This window comes from Astatotilapia calliptera, chromosome 18 (assembly GCF_964374335.1).
Source record: "Astatotilapia calliptera chromosome 18, fAstCal68.1, whole genome shotgun sequence".
NCBI classification, from domain to species: Eukaryota; Metazoa; Chordata; class Actinopteri; order Cichliformes; family Cichlidae; genus Astatotilapia; species Astatotilapia calliptera.
Genome location: NC_137439.1, coordinates 18,294,885 through 18,310,993, shown reverse-complemented (window position 1 = coordinate 18,310,993; position 16,109 = coordinate 18,294,885). Strand labels below are relative to the sequence as shown.

The following is a 16,109-nucleotide window of genomic DNA, read 5'->3' as shown; positions in this document are numbered from 1 at the left end:
TTCTGTCATTAAAACATGTCTTCATCCAGTTAGCTCTTCTAGTTTGAACACGTCAATTGCAAAATGATGACGAAGAAATCTCCTTGTTTGTTTGCCAGGATTCCACCCAAATGCTGCAGGGCTGAGACCAAATGTTTTGAGAAGCAAAGTTTTAAAGGTACCGAGTGCTAGCACTAATTGAACAGCTCACTTTGCAACAGTGACACACATGTCCCCGAGGTAAGAAAGTTCTTCAATCCACCTAAAACACCTACCACACCCAACTTTCATCACCCTTTGGATGAGTGCCAAATGAGGCATTCACGTCATGTGTAGGAGAGAAGTATTCAGGTGAAACTAGATGCTTAAGAGGATTGAATCACTAATACTAGTGTATTATTACTAACAACTACGTGTTTGGGAGTGTGTGCTGGACAAACTGAAGAATGTGAGGTGTCATAATCAAAAATGTTCCTCAAAGACTGTCACATGTGTCTGCTTAAAAAGTTGAACTAGCCTTTGTTCATAAGGACTACTAAATTAAACAATTATTTGGTCATTATCTAAGATAGAACCTTTATTAGCAGGTATTAGCACCCTCAGACTTTTTATGATGTTTTTTGTCATAAATCATGACACAATCGAAACCATCCACCTCTGTGTTGTGTTTTTAAATGCTCACCAAGAAAGGTATTACATAAATTTTAGTCTTAATTAAAAGAAAGAAAGAAAGATTTTTGTAATTTTTGTTTTGTAATTCCAGTATTATCAGAAACATGTCTGATTCATTCGTTAATGCAAAATAAGTAATCCGATTAAATTCCCATTGTACTGTCGCAACACGCCTTGACCATTCAGGATAAACCTTGCGTGTAGCCTGGCAACCAAACTGTGAGTGTGCCAACAGCTAGTCGAGCTGGGAACCCAGAAACTAGCGGTGCACTCTTTAGGAATTTCACGGGCACTGGTAAAGTTTTTCATATAAGTGGGAAAGCACGATAGCCAAAAGGACTGTGATACATTTTTAGGTGCACAAAAAAGGAAAGAAAATAAAAAAGAATGTAGTGTGGAAGTGGAAATGTAAAATTGCAGTTTTAGATGGTCAAACGTGAATAGTTTGGATTCACGCGGTCCATTTTGGAGACTTTCATATTGTTTTTCATAACAAACAATGGGCTGCTCGGAGATATTACAGACCAGAACAAAATGGACATAGGACTCCACCTTTCTCCGCCTGCTATCAGCAGTCATGAGTAACCTGAGTGGGGGGGGAAGAACCGCCCAGCGCTGTAAAACTTCGTCCTACCCCTCGGACGGTCAAAGTGTAAACGCAGTTAACAATAGGCTGCAGATGCAGTCAAACTGAAGCCGAACTCTTACTCGAGGATTGACAACGTTTTGTTTTATTTCTAGACGCGATGGGATCACTACTGAAAAGCAGCATTTTTATTCTCCTGGCGTTCTTTCAAGCTGTAAGTAACACATTCAGTACGTGCAATGTATTGCTACGCATTTAGTGTCGAATGGAGAAAAGCGGATCTATACAGGTGTGGCTCTGGCTTGTGGTGTGTATGTGAGCGCTAAAGATGCCGAAGATGATATGTCCTTAATCTTCCTGTTAAAAAAGAGAAAGAAAAAAAGAGAAGCGTTTTCATCACTTTTATTCGAAAGTCACAGGACAGTTCATTTGGTTTATTTCGCCATACGGGACGTGGGAGGAAAGTTTCGGGGAACAAAGTCTTAATCAGGTCCACTTGTAAGGCAGACGTAATGATTACATTATTAGATATTCTGCTACATCATAACACAGTGGGAATAATGTGCAGCAAGTGGGGTGGACTTCACATTAGATAGATAGATAGATAGATAGATAGATAGATAGATAGATAGATAGATAGATAGATAGATAGATAGATAGATAGATAGATTTGTATAATAATGTCCCTTTTCCTCGCTTTTTGTTCATTTGCAGCTTGTTCCTGTGGGAGCAGAAGGAAATGGACGACTGCTGCACAGGCAGAAGAGACACTGGATCGCACCGCCCCGAAAGCTAATTGAGAACTATGATTACACCGGCCTTGATTGCGTTGCTAGAGTGTGTATTTATTTTCTGAAGAATTCCATTGTAAAATTAATGTTTTTCATCTTACAAATATAAATATACATATTTATATGTATATTATTTTCCACAGTCATACAAATATATTTTTTTATGCTGGCAAAGCAACAGTTTAATGTGTTTTAATGTATTTTACTGTGTGAAACAAATCATTTTCAAAAGCTGCATGTCCTTCAGCCACCTTTGCTTTTCACTTACTTACATATGTGAGAGTTGCTTCAGAGGCAGACACTGGCAGACTGCCATGTTCATAATGAGTCAGTTCAGACACAGAGACAAATGACAGATACTGCTTTGTGTGCTGCTTTTTTTTACACAACCCTGTTTATTGTTCTAAAGTGTATTAATCTTCATAACTCACCTACTAATGTTAAGTAACGGCAGAGTTTAACTGATGTATGCACAGATGGTCTCAAAGCAGTCTGAATGAGAACCTGCAATATTTGTCATGCTTATATTTATCATAAATATATTCTACTATAATTATGATTTTAAAAATACAACTTTTTAAATATATGGTATAATATGTTCAGTAAATGTTTTCTTACGTTGTTAACTGAAGGTTTTGGCCTTCCAGATGGATTCATTCTGTTTGTGTATCTGAATTTCAGATTCGCTCTGATAAGGAGGAGTATGCGAAGATGCTCTACTATATAACAGGGCCTGGCGCTGACCAGGACCCTATTGGTAGATTTCGTATTGACCATAGCACCGGCTGTTTGAGAGTCTATTCCATTCTGGATCGAGAGGAGATTGCCTTCTATCGTGTAAGAGTCAAATCCTCTTTATAAAGAGCCATGAGTTACAAAGTGAATCAGTTTTTAATACAGTTGTGCTTTATAGTTAAGAGGTGTGGCAAGATACACCAATGGGACCCAGGCTGAAAACTACATTGACCTTAATATCACCGTTGATGATGAGAATGACAACGCGCCAGTCATTCAATTACAGCAATTTGGATATGTCAATGAATCTAGTCGATCTGGTATGTTAAGATTTGTTTGTGTCTTTTTTTATTTGATGGATCACAAAAACAATCCTGTCCTTAACTGAATTCATTTACCGGAGTTGCTATTTTTCATTTACCTTCGATTTCCTAGGTGTTGTTATCATGAAAATAATCGCTACTGATGCCGATGATGAGAGAACAGAGAATGCCCAGCTCTCATACAGCATTGTTGAGCAGGCTAACACAGCTGGGTTGTTCTGGATGAACTCTCGCACTGGAGAGCTCATGGTTCAAAGTACCTCACTGGATCGGGAGGTGAGCTCATTTATGACCTTTTAGGTATTGTGAAAATCATCTTGTGCCTCTACAATTATTTAATGGAAAAGCTTGCAACTCACAAGACTGTAGTCAAATCAGTAACAGTATGTAGATTTTGTCACAGCCCCCAAGTTCATCGTTATAGTACGACCTCATAGTATAAACGTAATTTGTAAGAAATTAGTCAAATTTTATTCACCACACTGCATGTACATATTCCAACATATTCATCTGTGAAATAATCATTTCTAACTTTTGTTTTTAGAAACAAGATACATATAAGTTAATGATTAAAGTCTGTGATTTAAATGGACGCCCAGGAGGACGAACGTCAACTGGAGAAGTTGAGATCCGACTTCTCGACATAAATGACAACATTCCAACGCTGGAAAAAGAAATAGTAGGTCTTCCACCTTTACCACATCCAGCCCATCTATTCTTGTGTAAAGTTTTTCTTGTTTTTTGTTTTCATAGTGGTCAACAGTAAGCTTTTTTCAAAAACAGTTGTTGTTCATGTGCACTTTATTTGCAGTATGAAGGGCGTATTGAAGAGAACACTGTCGGTGTGGAAGTTATGAGGATAAAAGCCATTGATATGGACCTAATTCACACAGACAACTGGCTGGCTGCTTTCCAAATTGTTTCAGGCAATGAGGGAGGTTATTTCGATATCACTACGGATGAAAAAACCAATGAGGGAATTATCATGGTTCGGAAGGTAAAGAGTGCTGTGTAAATTAGAGGTAAAAGGAAAAATGTGTTTCGACCAGAAGAGTCAAAATTCATGGATTACCCTTTTATATACAGGCTCTCGACTATGAGGAACTGAAGGTGATGAACTTGCGTGTCATGGTTTCCAACAAAGCAGCGTATAATTTTGGCAGCAGTCAGTCTGTGACAGGGGCAACAGGTATCAAAACCTACCCAGTCACAATTAATGTGGTCAATCAGAAGGAGGGACCTCGTTTCCAACCAAGTGTAAAAGTGGTGACTGTCTCAGAGGAGTACACATCCACCTCCCTCAGCAAAATCATAACTAATTACGCTGCTATTGACACTGACACACAAAAGATTGCCACCAACGTGAGGTACAGTTAAACTGAAAGTGTCGCCTGCGCATATATCAACCGATTCTTACACTGAATATGAAAAGTTTATTTTTGTTCTTACATTAATTTACGTGTGTTCTTCAAGGTATGCCAAACACCGTGACATTGACAACTGGTTGATTATCGATGAAAAGACAGCAGACATCAGGCTGAGTAAACTCCCTGACCGAGAGTCCGTGCACTTGATCAATGGAACATATTACGCAGAAATTATATGCATCAGCAATGGTGAGTTCTGTTAACACGGCAGCAAACATCAGTCTAATCAGGAGTAATATCGTACCCAACAGATTAATATTGATCTTACATTCCACTGGCTTTCAGATCTGCCCTCAAAAACTGCTACGGGGACCATAGCTATTCAGGTGGAGGACTTCAATGATCACTGCCCAAGACTGACCTCTAAAACTCAGACCATGTGCCTTCAGGATAGCGTGATCTATGTCACTGCTGTAGATGAAGACCACTTCCCCAATTCATCACCATTTGAATTTACTGTGGTTGAAGAGAGCACCACAGGGAAGTGGAGAGTGGAGCATTTTAATGGTAATGCCATGTAAACAATCACTGTACGGCAAAATCCAGCAAACGCTTGTTAGATCAACCGTCTGAGCTTCCTTTGAGAGTAAAGGCATTTATGGACAAATTGTATATTGTGTTTTAGAAAAAAAATTGTTTCTTGCTATTTTTTTAAGCATTTATTTTGAGTGTTATCCATGTGCACTTCCTTACACATTGCAAGACAAAAAGTAAACACTTTGTGCAGTATTTTTTTCTTAATTTACTAATTTATTTCTTCAGAAACTACAGTCATTCTGCGAGAAGAAAACTATGTGTGGCCTGGCGTCCACAAAGTGACACTGAAGATCACAGACCAGCAGGGAAAGTCATGTGCTGATGCTCAGATAATAGATTTGACTGTATGTACCTGCAATAAAAACACCAAATCCTGTGTGTCGCGCTCTACGTCGACTGCAACTTTTGGAGCTGCGGGTATTCTGCTGATGTTGCTGGGACTGCTGCTGCTGCTTTGTGAGTAGAGCCCTTGTTTGAGGATTTTACTCTTCCTATTTTATGGGGGGGGGGGTGTTCTCCATACTTTCACTTAAAAGGTTGCCTAATCGTACATGTTGTAGCAGGCCTAGAGAGACTGACTAATGTGAGTAGTTGTGTCACGCACAGATGCCGGTTTTTTCATAAATACATTCCTTTCCTGTTAAATCTGTTTATTCAGTTAAAGTAATTCATTGATTATTGGACTTAATTTGACCTAATCAGTCGAGCCTATTTTGATCTAGTGGAAAATGTGCCTGTTTTTCAGTGGTGCCTCTCCTGTTGCTCTTCTGCCTGTGTGGGAGTACAGCGGCTATCGGCGATTTCAAGTCTATTCCATACGACACAAAGCAACAGCTGATCTCATATCACACTGAGGGACAGGGAGAAGACAAGGTATTACTGTAGTTTTGATGTGTGCAGGCACCTTCAACTCTGAACGTTTGATAATCAAATTTATCTGACTGGATCCCACACTTCTCTTGCAGGAGGTTCCTCTTATGCATGTCCCAGTGGAGGTTGATGGTGGTGCAGTGACTAAGGATGTCAACATGTTTGAGGGACATGGATACTTTGGAGGGCTGGCTGAGTTAGGAGGAGGAGCAGGTGGAAGAGGGCCCTATAAAGGCAGTGCTATATACACATCCAATATGACAGCTGACAACATGAACCTGTACAACCAGTACAAATACTCCAGTGGACAGAATATGGACTTCCTGAATACAGGAACGATGGCCAGACAAGATATGAATTTCTCTCAATACAGAGGTGGGGCATGGGATGGCATAGCTCTATCTGAGGAATTTCTATGGGACTACTATTCAAGAGTAAGTGATCCCTAAGTTAAGTTGAAATTGCAGTCTTTCAGGTCAGATAAAGACATTATGTCTGAAGCTGTAATATATTCTTTTTCATCCCCACTTCTTTGCAGAAATCCGATCATGCTGCACAGCAACCTCAGGTGAAGGACAGTATGCTGATCTACAACTATGAGGGACAAGAGTCGCTGGCAGGTTCTGTAGGCTGCTGCAGCCTTCTTGAAAATGATGATGATCTTGCATTCCTTAATGACCTCGGGCCTAAATTCAAAACCCTGGCTGAGATTTGCCAGGGGTCAACCATGGTCACTGAATCTGTAGATGTGGCAGTTTCTTCCACTCCAGTCAGACCCGTCTCTCCTTTCAGGCCTTCCACATCCACACACACACATGTCCGTAGTCACACAGAAACCATCAGGGACAGGGATCGCGTCAATATTAACACCCTAAATACCTCCAATGTATCATCCGGCTCTTCTACCGTTATCCAGGAGGAACGTATCACTGGGAGAGCACAGAGTTCAGCAACTCTTCCCAATGTACACGTCCAGGACAACATAGTGATTCCCAGTCAGACACTGCTCATACAGCAACCTGCTATGTACTATGCTGCTACGCCCATGTACGTAGTCGAGTCCAAGCCCCAAGTAATGCTTGTGGCAGGAGGCACGCAGCAGGCAGTGGGTTCAGTAGGCCAAGCTGGGCTAGGTCATGGGCTGGTGCAAGTTGGTGGCCTCCAAAGTTCCCAGGGTGTGGTACTTGTCGATAGACAGGGAGGAATGGGTGAAGCAACAGGGCAGGCAGCACAAGGACTTTCACGAGGAACCATCTCCAGGTCTAGACAACTATTAGTGGTGGAGAATGGATCCTCAGGAGGGGAGCAAGGTGTGCATTTAGCGCAGGGCGTTGTGCAGACTGGACAAAGGTCTGCAGAGCAGGGCTTTGAAGTCCGAAGTGTGCCAGTGAAAGCTCAGGGTTTTTCAGTGGGGTCGCACAGTTCTCTAGGGTCAAATGAGGAAGCTAAGCTGACAGTCACACCCAAGTCACATGGGACCAAGAGAGTGGTTGTGCAGCAGAAAAAGGTCTTGGTGACAGAGAGAAATTTGGAGTCTAGTTCAAGAGCTTAGAGCAACCATTTTCTGTAGCCTCGCTACAAATATTACTCCTGTTTTGACATGTAATGATATACTGACTGGACTGGAATGTACTACAGTACATCAACATGCTGTATTTCTATTAATGCAGATTATTAATTGCGTTATAAACTGGAGTTTGGTCTGCTTGACCTAAAGTCTTATACTGTAGGTTCTCATCCACCGACCTGAGAAGTTAGTATGTAATACAGACTGTAAGGTGTACTTAGCCATCAGAGGCTGGAATTTCAAACTGAAACTAGTTAAAATAACATCTCCTCTTTTTCTATACCAAGCTTGTATTTGTTTTGAATGATATGTCAAAATTCAGTTCTGTCAACAGCAGGGGAATACAATACAGTGTTGACTATAGAGAGGAAAAAAAGGGTAACATTTCTACACAGTCTTACATGACTTGTGTTATTAGAACCCAACCGAGGGAAAAAAAACAAAACACTGAGTGCACTTAACAGACCTATATGTGCTACATTTTTTCAGGTACAAAACTAATATGGCTTCGGGGCAGTAAAACAACTAGTCCTAAACCAGTTTTACGTAAACTTTACTTTCTCTTTTTAAAGGACACAAAGTAAAAACAAGTCTACACCCTTACCTTGGGCAGCAATAGCTGTCAGATCATTGCATCTCCTGTCTATTCAGCCTGCCAAGCTGCTATAGGAGCAGGAACTGCTGCACTGTTTTTAAGTGGTTACGGTACTGAATTAGTCAATAGCCAGAAATCACATGCATGAACTTGATATTCAATTAAAGCGCAACAGATAGGTCTAAACAGATACATCCACACCAAAAAAAACACAACGTGAGCGCTATAAATCATAGTAAAGCCTTTTTGCAATGAAAATTCCCACACAAGAGTGTTCTCTGCTTAGCGATAATTTTTTAACATATAATGTATATATAATTAGTCTTCAAACGAACACGGTTTTTCGCAGAGGGAGAGGCTGTAGATTTTTCATTTATCTTTAAAGGCTGTCAATATTAGATTTATTGCACAGACTGATGTATTATTTTAGTGTGTTGTGATTTTTAAGGTGCTTAATTTGTACATTGGTATATTTGTTTAGCCATGACTAAAGTTGTCGTGCTAACTGTTAGATCGTTCGCCTACTTCATAATGTGTTCAGAAGCTGTACAGAAACTAGATAAATACTGAGTGTGCTCAAATAACACATCCTCTATTTGAATTGTTGCACTATTTTTATATTTTTCCTGAAAGTATGCATTTTTTATATATATATATATATATAAGTATTAATTCCATGAGATCTAAGTGCCAAAGCTGAAGAAATGTGTTTTGTGGGATCATTACCAGATTGATTTTGTGTGTGTGTGTGGCTGTGTGTGTGTGTAATGGGATGGGATGAGCTTGCCAGTTTAATGCTGCTGTTCTTGCTACTGACCTGTATTTTTAAACCTGCTTTCTAAAATGCTGTAAGAATATAGCAGTGCAGTGCTAATCCACGGGGATAATGAAGATGTTTTTATTTTAAGGGGTTTTTCAACTTGTATCACAATAAACTCAAACAGAAAAGAATCTGCTTGACACTTTTTACTTTCTGATTTCACACATGACACGATTTATCGTACATCTTTGAGTTAAAAAAAAGTTAAGAACTATGTTTCAGAAATTACTTGCATATCACCCTAACTGTTCTTTTTACAACATTATAAGCTTTTGGATGTCATGTGATATGCAAAATTATACTATTTGCCAGATAGAATGAAAATGAGCATTAATTGGTATTTCATTGTTATTGTTAAGTTATTTATATAAACATATTTGTAATATATTTTATTATATATTTCATATATAAACAATTTAGTTTCAGATTCTTTGGTTACATTTGAAAATGTTTATACAATAGTAAACATAAATGGAAGTCCTTATTTAAATCTGACCATAAGCTGATATAATATTTCTACATAGTTTGTTAATTGAAAGAGACAGTGTATGTAAAGCAATTCTTCAAAGTTAAAAACTTTTTTTTCCCAATAATGTGTTTTAAGCATATGGCTTGGTGATCACCAACAAATTAACTGCATATTTGCATGTCAACTAAAACATGCCACAGGTAGAGACGTTAAACTGTAAGCATTAGCTTCAGGGTTTTCCAACCCGACAGGAGTGTTTCTGCATAGAAGGGATACAACAGGTTTCTCTGTGGTTGACTGACAAAGGTTCATTCATGCTTCACATAAACAGAGGAGAAAGTAAAGTAGAAACTCAGGTTTCAGTTACTGATAATGCAGGAACAGCGCTTTCCTTTTTTTGTGTCTTTTTTTCCCTTGGAGAAACAAAGTAAGCATTATATGCTCGCTATCTGTGAAGTGCACAAAGTAAGAGGGTGTTCTGCCTTTAGCTCAAATTTCAGATAGCAGTCTGTCCGCATAGGGTGTCTGGGTGTTAATGCTTGACCGACTGAGCTAGTGTGTGGTATGGAAACAAACAAACAGTAGTTACAACTTCAAATGTGTCATTAAATGTCAGGAATAGTAATCAAATTAAGAAAACAGTACTGTTCAATAACTTCAAGTGCTAGAGAATACATTAGCATCACAGAGGCTGCTCAGCTGCACAGGGGACAGATCACAGCCTGTCAAGTATGTGTATTTGAGAAGCCGAGGCTCAGTTTATCCATATTGAATGTGGGGAAGCATTGTTTCGAGCTCTCAGAGGGTTCTTGGCGTATGGCCTTTTTGATGTGGAAGAAGGCAGCTCTTGTTGCCACTGAAATCCAAAATTGGCATTAACGTTATAATCATTAAACATGTTTTTTAAAATTATCGGGGGTTGTTTTGTTTACTTCCCAAAATAAAATGTAGTTGTGATACATAGTTTATTCAACAGTTCCAACCATCTTTTTTAAACCCATTTAATGTTTTGTTTCTGGCGACAATGTACTGCTTTGTTTCTTTGCTCCTCTGTGGACAGAAGTGGATCACTTGCAAAGTTTTTCTTTTCAAACCTCAGTCTGAGCTGTCAACATACAAAGCATTAAAGTAGACACAGCTCTGAGCAACTTTGCTAATCAACTTTTCTTCTTTTGTGACATACAAGAAAAAGGTGGCTCAATTTATGACCTGTAATTTGTAATTTGGCCCCATGTAAGGTAATCTGACTAAAAGCTTGTAACGAGCCAGATCTGTTTCTCAGTCATAAAAACAACTTCCTTGTTTTCTTTCCTTTGGGATAACTGGTTCAGAGTAGTATTCTGTGTTATTCCCTGGATGATTTACCCAAAATAAAATTTTTATTTATTGACATTCTGTCTGTCTCCTTTTTTTCTCTCTCTCTCCAATGGAAAATTTTGGATTCACAGTTCAGACTAGGGTGTGTCAAGAAGCATAAAATATTTTAAAAGTTTAAAAAACTTTTCACGCACTTTGAAAGGTGTGTGTGTGAAAGTCACAACCCTGACATGTTCCTTTGATATTACGCATTATAGTGTGAGATTATCAGCGATCACTGTGTGCTTTGAAATTATTTTTTAACCTTTCCTTTGTGCACTGTACAGGCTGTTTATTCGCTGTTGCTGGGAACCTTCCTACTTGGGCTGGGCTTCTTTGTCGTTGATTGGATGGGTGGCAATCTGATACCTGCTTGCAAAACAAGGCAATAGATCAAGATGTCATGAGCTATGTGGGTTGTACATATTTCGACGTAGCTTTTGCACATTATGTACCTTTGAAAAAAGAAACCTGACAAGACGTACAGACTGGATCTTTTATTAGAGACATGAGGAAAAGAATGCACATTTGAGTTATTGTTACAAAACTGTACTTGCTTGTTGACACTGACATAGCATGACTTGGATAACTTTAGATTCTAACACCATTCACTGTCGTTGTCAGTAAAGGCTATATTTATATTCAGCGCAATATAGGCTAAACAAGTATAGTTGACCATAATCTGCACACCACAACATTTATTGAAATCAGCATCCCTAGTGTACATCTTGTGGTCTCATTGCACTCCAACAGCTGTTATTATTAGGAACTGGCTCGTTGTGTTTTAGAATCAGTGGTGAACATCATGGCGGACTTCTTCATCATCCTCCATTTCATCTTCTTCGTATTCACCCATTTCATCAGCGGTGGCATCCTGGTACTGCTGATACTCAGACACAAGGTCATTCATGTTGCTCTCGGCCTCAGTGAACTCCATCTCATCCATTCCCTCCCCTGTGTACCAGTGGAGGAAAGCCTTGCGGCGGAACATGGCGGTGAACTGCTCTGAGATCCTCCTGAACAGCTCCTGGATGGCGGTGCTGTTGCCAATGAAGGTGGCGGACATCTTGAGGCCACGGGGCGGAATGTCGCAAACTGCAGTCTTGACATTATTTGGAATCCATTCCACAAAGTAGCTGCTGTTTTTGTTTTGCACACTCAGCATCTGCTCATCCACTTCTTTCATTGACATACGGCCACGGAAGATGGCTGCCACGGTGAGGTAGCGTCCGTGACGGGGGTCACACGCTGCCATCATGTTCTTGGCATCGAACATTTGCTGTGTGAGCTCTGGCACGGAGAGGGCACGATACTGCTGACTGCCCCTGCTTGTCAGAGGTGCAAAGCCCGGCATGAAGAAATGCAAGCGGGGGAAGGGCACCATGTTGACAGCTAGCTTACGGAGGTCAGCGTTGAGCTGTCCAGGGAAGCGGAGACACGTTGTCACACCACTCATGGTGGCTGATACCAGGTGGTTAAGATCTCCATAGGTGGGTGTGGTTAGCTTTAAAGTGCGGAAGCAGATATCATACAAAGCTTCGTTATCAATGCTAAAGGTCTCATCTGTATTTTCCACTAGCTGGTGTACAGAGAGAGTGGCATTGTAGGGCTCCACCACAGTGTCAGACACTTTCGGGGAAGGCATGACACTGAAGGTGTTCATAATGCGATCAGGATACTCCTCACGGATTTTGCTGATGAGCAGTGTGCCCATTCCTGAACCTGTGCCTCCACCCAGGGAGTGGGTGAGCTGAAAGCCCTGAAGGCAGTCACAGTTTTCGGACTCCTTTCTCACCACATCTAGCACAGAGTCCACCAGCTCAGCTCCTTCGGTGTAGTGACCTTTAGCCCAGTTATTTCCTGCTCCACTTTGACCTGCATGAAATAATTTTTAAAGACAATTGATGTTGAAAAATATTGTTTTAGTTAATACATCTAGGTTTTACACATAAAGGTTTTACATTTGTGACCAAAAAATGAATTGACTGACACGAAGTCTTGCACAGACAATAGTGATACGCAATGGATCATAATAAATTAGTGATTATATAACTTTTTATCTGGCATCAAGATGAAGTTGATAGTTTTGATATGTCTTGTCAGTTGTTGGATACAAAATATGTTACAGTTATTCATAATTATAGCCCAACAATTTATCGATACGTTGATACTATCAGCTGATATTTTCTATTTGCCAGTCTATCGGTATCAGCATTAATAAAAGAGACAGGAGAAACACCCTTCAACCATGTTATGAGTGTTGTGGCTGCATAGTTTGTCCACCAGAGGGCACTCTTCAACTTCCCTGTACGCAGTAGATATTCACAGCACTACAAAGATCATAGAATATCGGTATCTATATTGGTCTTGAAAATCATCGACTGGATGGTTTGCCATGAAATTAAGACCAGTGGTCAACACCTGCCATAATTTTGTCAAACGTTGCCAAATGAAACTGGCAAGATAATAAAGGTTCCCACTTGTCTGATATGTATCGACAAGCTAAGAAAACAGCAGCTGTTGTGAAATTTTAGATCTTCTAAGTAACAACATCAGCATTGCCATCTTAATAATATTTCCATGTGTGCACTACCAGTTCACTCAAAACAAAAGTGAGCCTTGGTGTAGTTTTACAAAACTTCTTAGAAAGCTGATTAAAACTTGGCAACCAATTTGTAATTCAAAATAACTTATTTCTCTGGAAAGCATCAGTAAGTGATTTATCTGCCATTTTCAACTTGTTAGCACTTGTTATCCAGTGACAAAATAGATTGTCATCTTGGGATAAATGTTTTTGGCCCTCATATTATTATTTGCTTTGTGTTCTGCTGCAGAATCTCCACATAGACTGTATTTTTGCTAAGTCACCACAAGAGCTGTCTCAGTCGACACATGGGCAATGCATCACCGAGGGACTGCAGGAGCTGTGTGCTCAGAATATATAGTACTGTGCAGTGCAGTGGAAACGAAGTGCAGCTTCATTGTCTGTGACAGTAGGTCAGACACATGCTGCACACATGCACGGATGACTCACACATGTGGAGTCGGTTCAGGATGAATGGTCTGATCCAGATTTATTGTCAACTCACCGAAAACAAAGTTGTCAGGCCTGAATAGCTGCCCAAATGGACCAGAGCGAACTGAATCCATGGTTCCTGGTTCCAGGTCCACCAGAATGGCTCGGGGCACAAATTTGCTGCCTTTGAATACGAGGACAGGGAGGGATGTGGAGGGGTAATGGATGGAAATATCAACAGTCTCAGTAACCTCAGCAACACCGGCAGTAAACCATGAAGAAAAACCTCAGCATATTTCAAAAGATTCGCAAGCAGCATTTCCTTAAAGATACAAGCCTCTCAATTAAGCTGGGAATTCAAAGCGTCTTCTGTTCTTTTCTTGCTTTTTGTCTTGCCCCACCCTTTCTGCCTGTCACCCTTCTTGCAAAACTGGTGCAGCGTGCTGCACAGCTTAATCTAAACCAGTGGGGTTTTCAAAGTGCTGAGTCTTGCAGGATGTATTCAGACACAGAAGCAGTCTTCCTTGACTTTGCCTCGTTTCACTTTCTTGCTCAGTGCTGAAGTTTTAATGTTGCTTATGAATCTGCACTTTTTATTTTAAGGACAATTTGTTTTGTTCAGTCTGCATTAGGTAGTTACCCCCTGTGACACTGAAGCAGGCATGCAACGTGGAAACAAAGAATCAATAATGCATGCTGCTGGGAAATAGGATATGGGTAGATTGTTGTCCTTTATTGCCAATGCAGATGAGTAAAAGGTTGGATCAACCCTGGGTGCATGTGGATTGAGATGTTGACCGAAAACATGAGGCCTAATGATGAAACACAAATACTAATTCTTTATTATCCCTGCGCCTTTATTTACCAGGCACTGATTGGCTGCTTGATGTACGACAGCTGTGAGCAACAAAGCAGGTTGTATTTAGAAGGACCTGCAACACAGGCACCAGTAAAATCAGATACTGAGCATGAGTTCAGCTATACTGAGACTGCAGATACCTGTGCTCCCTATAGAGAGACAGAGGGGGAGGGGTGAGACAAGGACACAGAAAAAGAGATTTTTAGCAGGTGCACTGTCCTCATTTGTGTCCCTTCACTCATAGCAGAACCCAGTTTCCACTGCAGCTAAATTAGTGACATGAGCAAACTGTGACAGTCAAATGAGGTCTGTGTAGCATAAGGCCATGCAAGAATAATGATCAGTGGTTAAAAAAGCTGCTTTGTGTATAGTGGAAAATTCAAGCATGTGGTTTATATTAAAGCAACATTTTCCTTCTCACCTGATGCCTCATTGTAGTAGACATTTATCCTCTCCAACTGCAGCTCACTGTCACCTTGGTAACTACCGGTTGGATCGATGCCATGTTCATCACTTATCACCTCCCAGAACTAAGACAAAGCCATTACTATTCATTAGCATTTTAAAAAAATCATTAATTTACTTATTTTTTTAGAGTAACACAGCAAAAACGAAAACATGAAGCAAGTTTGACGTGTGTGCGTCAGGCCTTGTTTTAGTTTTTGCGCATCTGGTGGCACAATGACGCGCAGCAGCGCAGGCCACATCACCTGAAAGATCAACCAGACTGAACCGCTCCATATAGGTATGTTAATCCGTGATTGATCGATATTAAACTCTTAAAGACAGATTTGTAATCACTTCGATTTAAATGTGCCGAACTAACAGCGCTTTGTAAACTATTAAGGCACACAAACGCGGTGACGTTCCACATTTAAATGAAAATTACTCCTTTAGATCCCTTCTTCAGAGATTAAATGAAGACATTTATACCTTGGCCCCAATCTGATTTCCGCACTGACCAGCCTGGATGTGAACGATTTCCCTCATGGTGAACTGCGGATGCGTGCAGGCAGCGTCCTTTCTCGACTTTAACTGGCGTCCACTCTTCAGCGTCTTGCCGCGGTGTTTCTCAAAATCAGGACTTGCCTCATTTCTCGGGTGAGTGTTGAGCCGGCGAGATAGATAAACGTGCTGCTGGTCAGATGACGTTATACACAACGCAGCATCCTCAGCATCCCTGTTAGCCAATGGGAGCGCCCCGGTTTGATGCAGTGGACCAGCGGATCATGCCGCATCATGGCCCTGACATCACCCTGTCCCATACAGGCAAGCATAAAAAAAAGGGCTGCTTTCTCACTCGAATGGGGATGTTTTAAAAGATCCACATAATTAATTTCGCTATTAGAAGATGTCAGACTTTACCAGTTTAATGCTCCAGACTGCAGCTGCTGATTCATCCCAGTCGTCTTTTAAGCAGCTACCTGTAGAAACGAGCCCAGTTTTTAAGGCTTTTGTGGGTTTTAAGACTTAGCTAAGGCTAGTAGCGAACCTTTCCTTAGAAGGC

General features: G+C 40.5%; 2 protein-coding genes across 2 annotated transcripts; one reads left to right on the top strand and one right to left on the bottom strand.

The window, feature by feature from the left end:
* Positions 1-1,283: 1,283 nt before the first annotated feature.
* dsg2l (desmoglein 2 like) lies at positions 1,284-9,033 on the top strand. The gene is made up of 14 exons (XM_026149426.2): positions 1,284-1,451; positions 1,952-2,074; positions 2,710-2,865; positions 2,942-3,083; positions 3,199-3,362; positions 3,631-3,765; positions 3,898-4,083; positions 4,173-4,453; positions 4,560-4,702; positions 4,799-5,020; positions 5,276-5,506; positions 5,796-5,923; positions 6,016-6,354; positions 6,459-9,033. The coding sequence occupies exons 1-14, from the start codon at positions 1,398-1,400 to the stop codon at positions 7,470-7,472; spliced, it is 3,318 nt and encodes a 1,105-aa protein (XP_026005211.2). The 5' UTR covers positions 1,284-1,397; the 3' UTR covers positions 7,473-9,033.
* Positions 9,034-11,209: 2,176 nt separating this feature from the next.
* On the bottom strand, positions 11,210-15,758 carry LOC113010411 (tubulin beta-2A chain). The gene is made up of 4 exons (XM_026149428.2): positions 15,536-15,758; positions 15,024-15,132; positions 13,817-13,927; positions 11,210-12,602 (listed from the first exon to the last, which is right to left on the bottom strand). Exons 1-4 carry the CDS (start codon positions 15,590-15,592, stop codon positions 11,518-11,520), a joined length of 1,362 nt encoding a protein of 453 aa, XP_026005213.1. The 5' UTR covers positions 15,593-15,758; the 3' UTR covers positions 11,210-11,517.
* Between the last annotated feature and the right edge of the window lie 351 nt (positions 15,759-16,109).

Bases quoted from the DNA above. Each gene is read 5' to 3' on its own strand.
- dsg2l (XM_026149426.2), top strand. From the start codon at position 1,398: ATGGGATCACTACTGAAAAGCAGCATTTTTATTCTCCTGGCGTTCTTT. The intron at 2,866-2,941 runs GTAAGAGTCAAA...TGTGCTTTATAG, and splicing joins AGGAGATTGCCTTCTATCGT to TTAAGAGGTGTGGCAAGATA. The intron at 3,766-3,897 runs GTAGGTCTTCCA...CTTTATTTGCAG, and splicing joins CAACGCTGGAAAAAGAAATA to TATGAAGGGCGTATTGAAGA.
- LOC113010411 (XM_026149428.2), bottom strand. From the start codon at position 15,592: ATGAGGGAAATCGTTCACATCCAGGCTGGTCAGTGCGGAAATCAGATT. The intron at 13,928-15,023 runs GTGAGAAGGAAA...TCGTATTCAAAG, and splicing joins CTACTACAATGAGGCATCAG to GCAGCAAATTTGTGCCCCGA. The intron at 12,603-13,816 runs GTGAGTTGACAA...TATTTCATGCAG, and splicing joins GCCTGACAACTTTGTTTTCG to GTCAAAGTGGAGCAGGAAAT.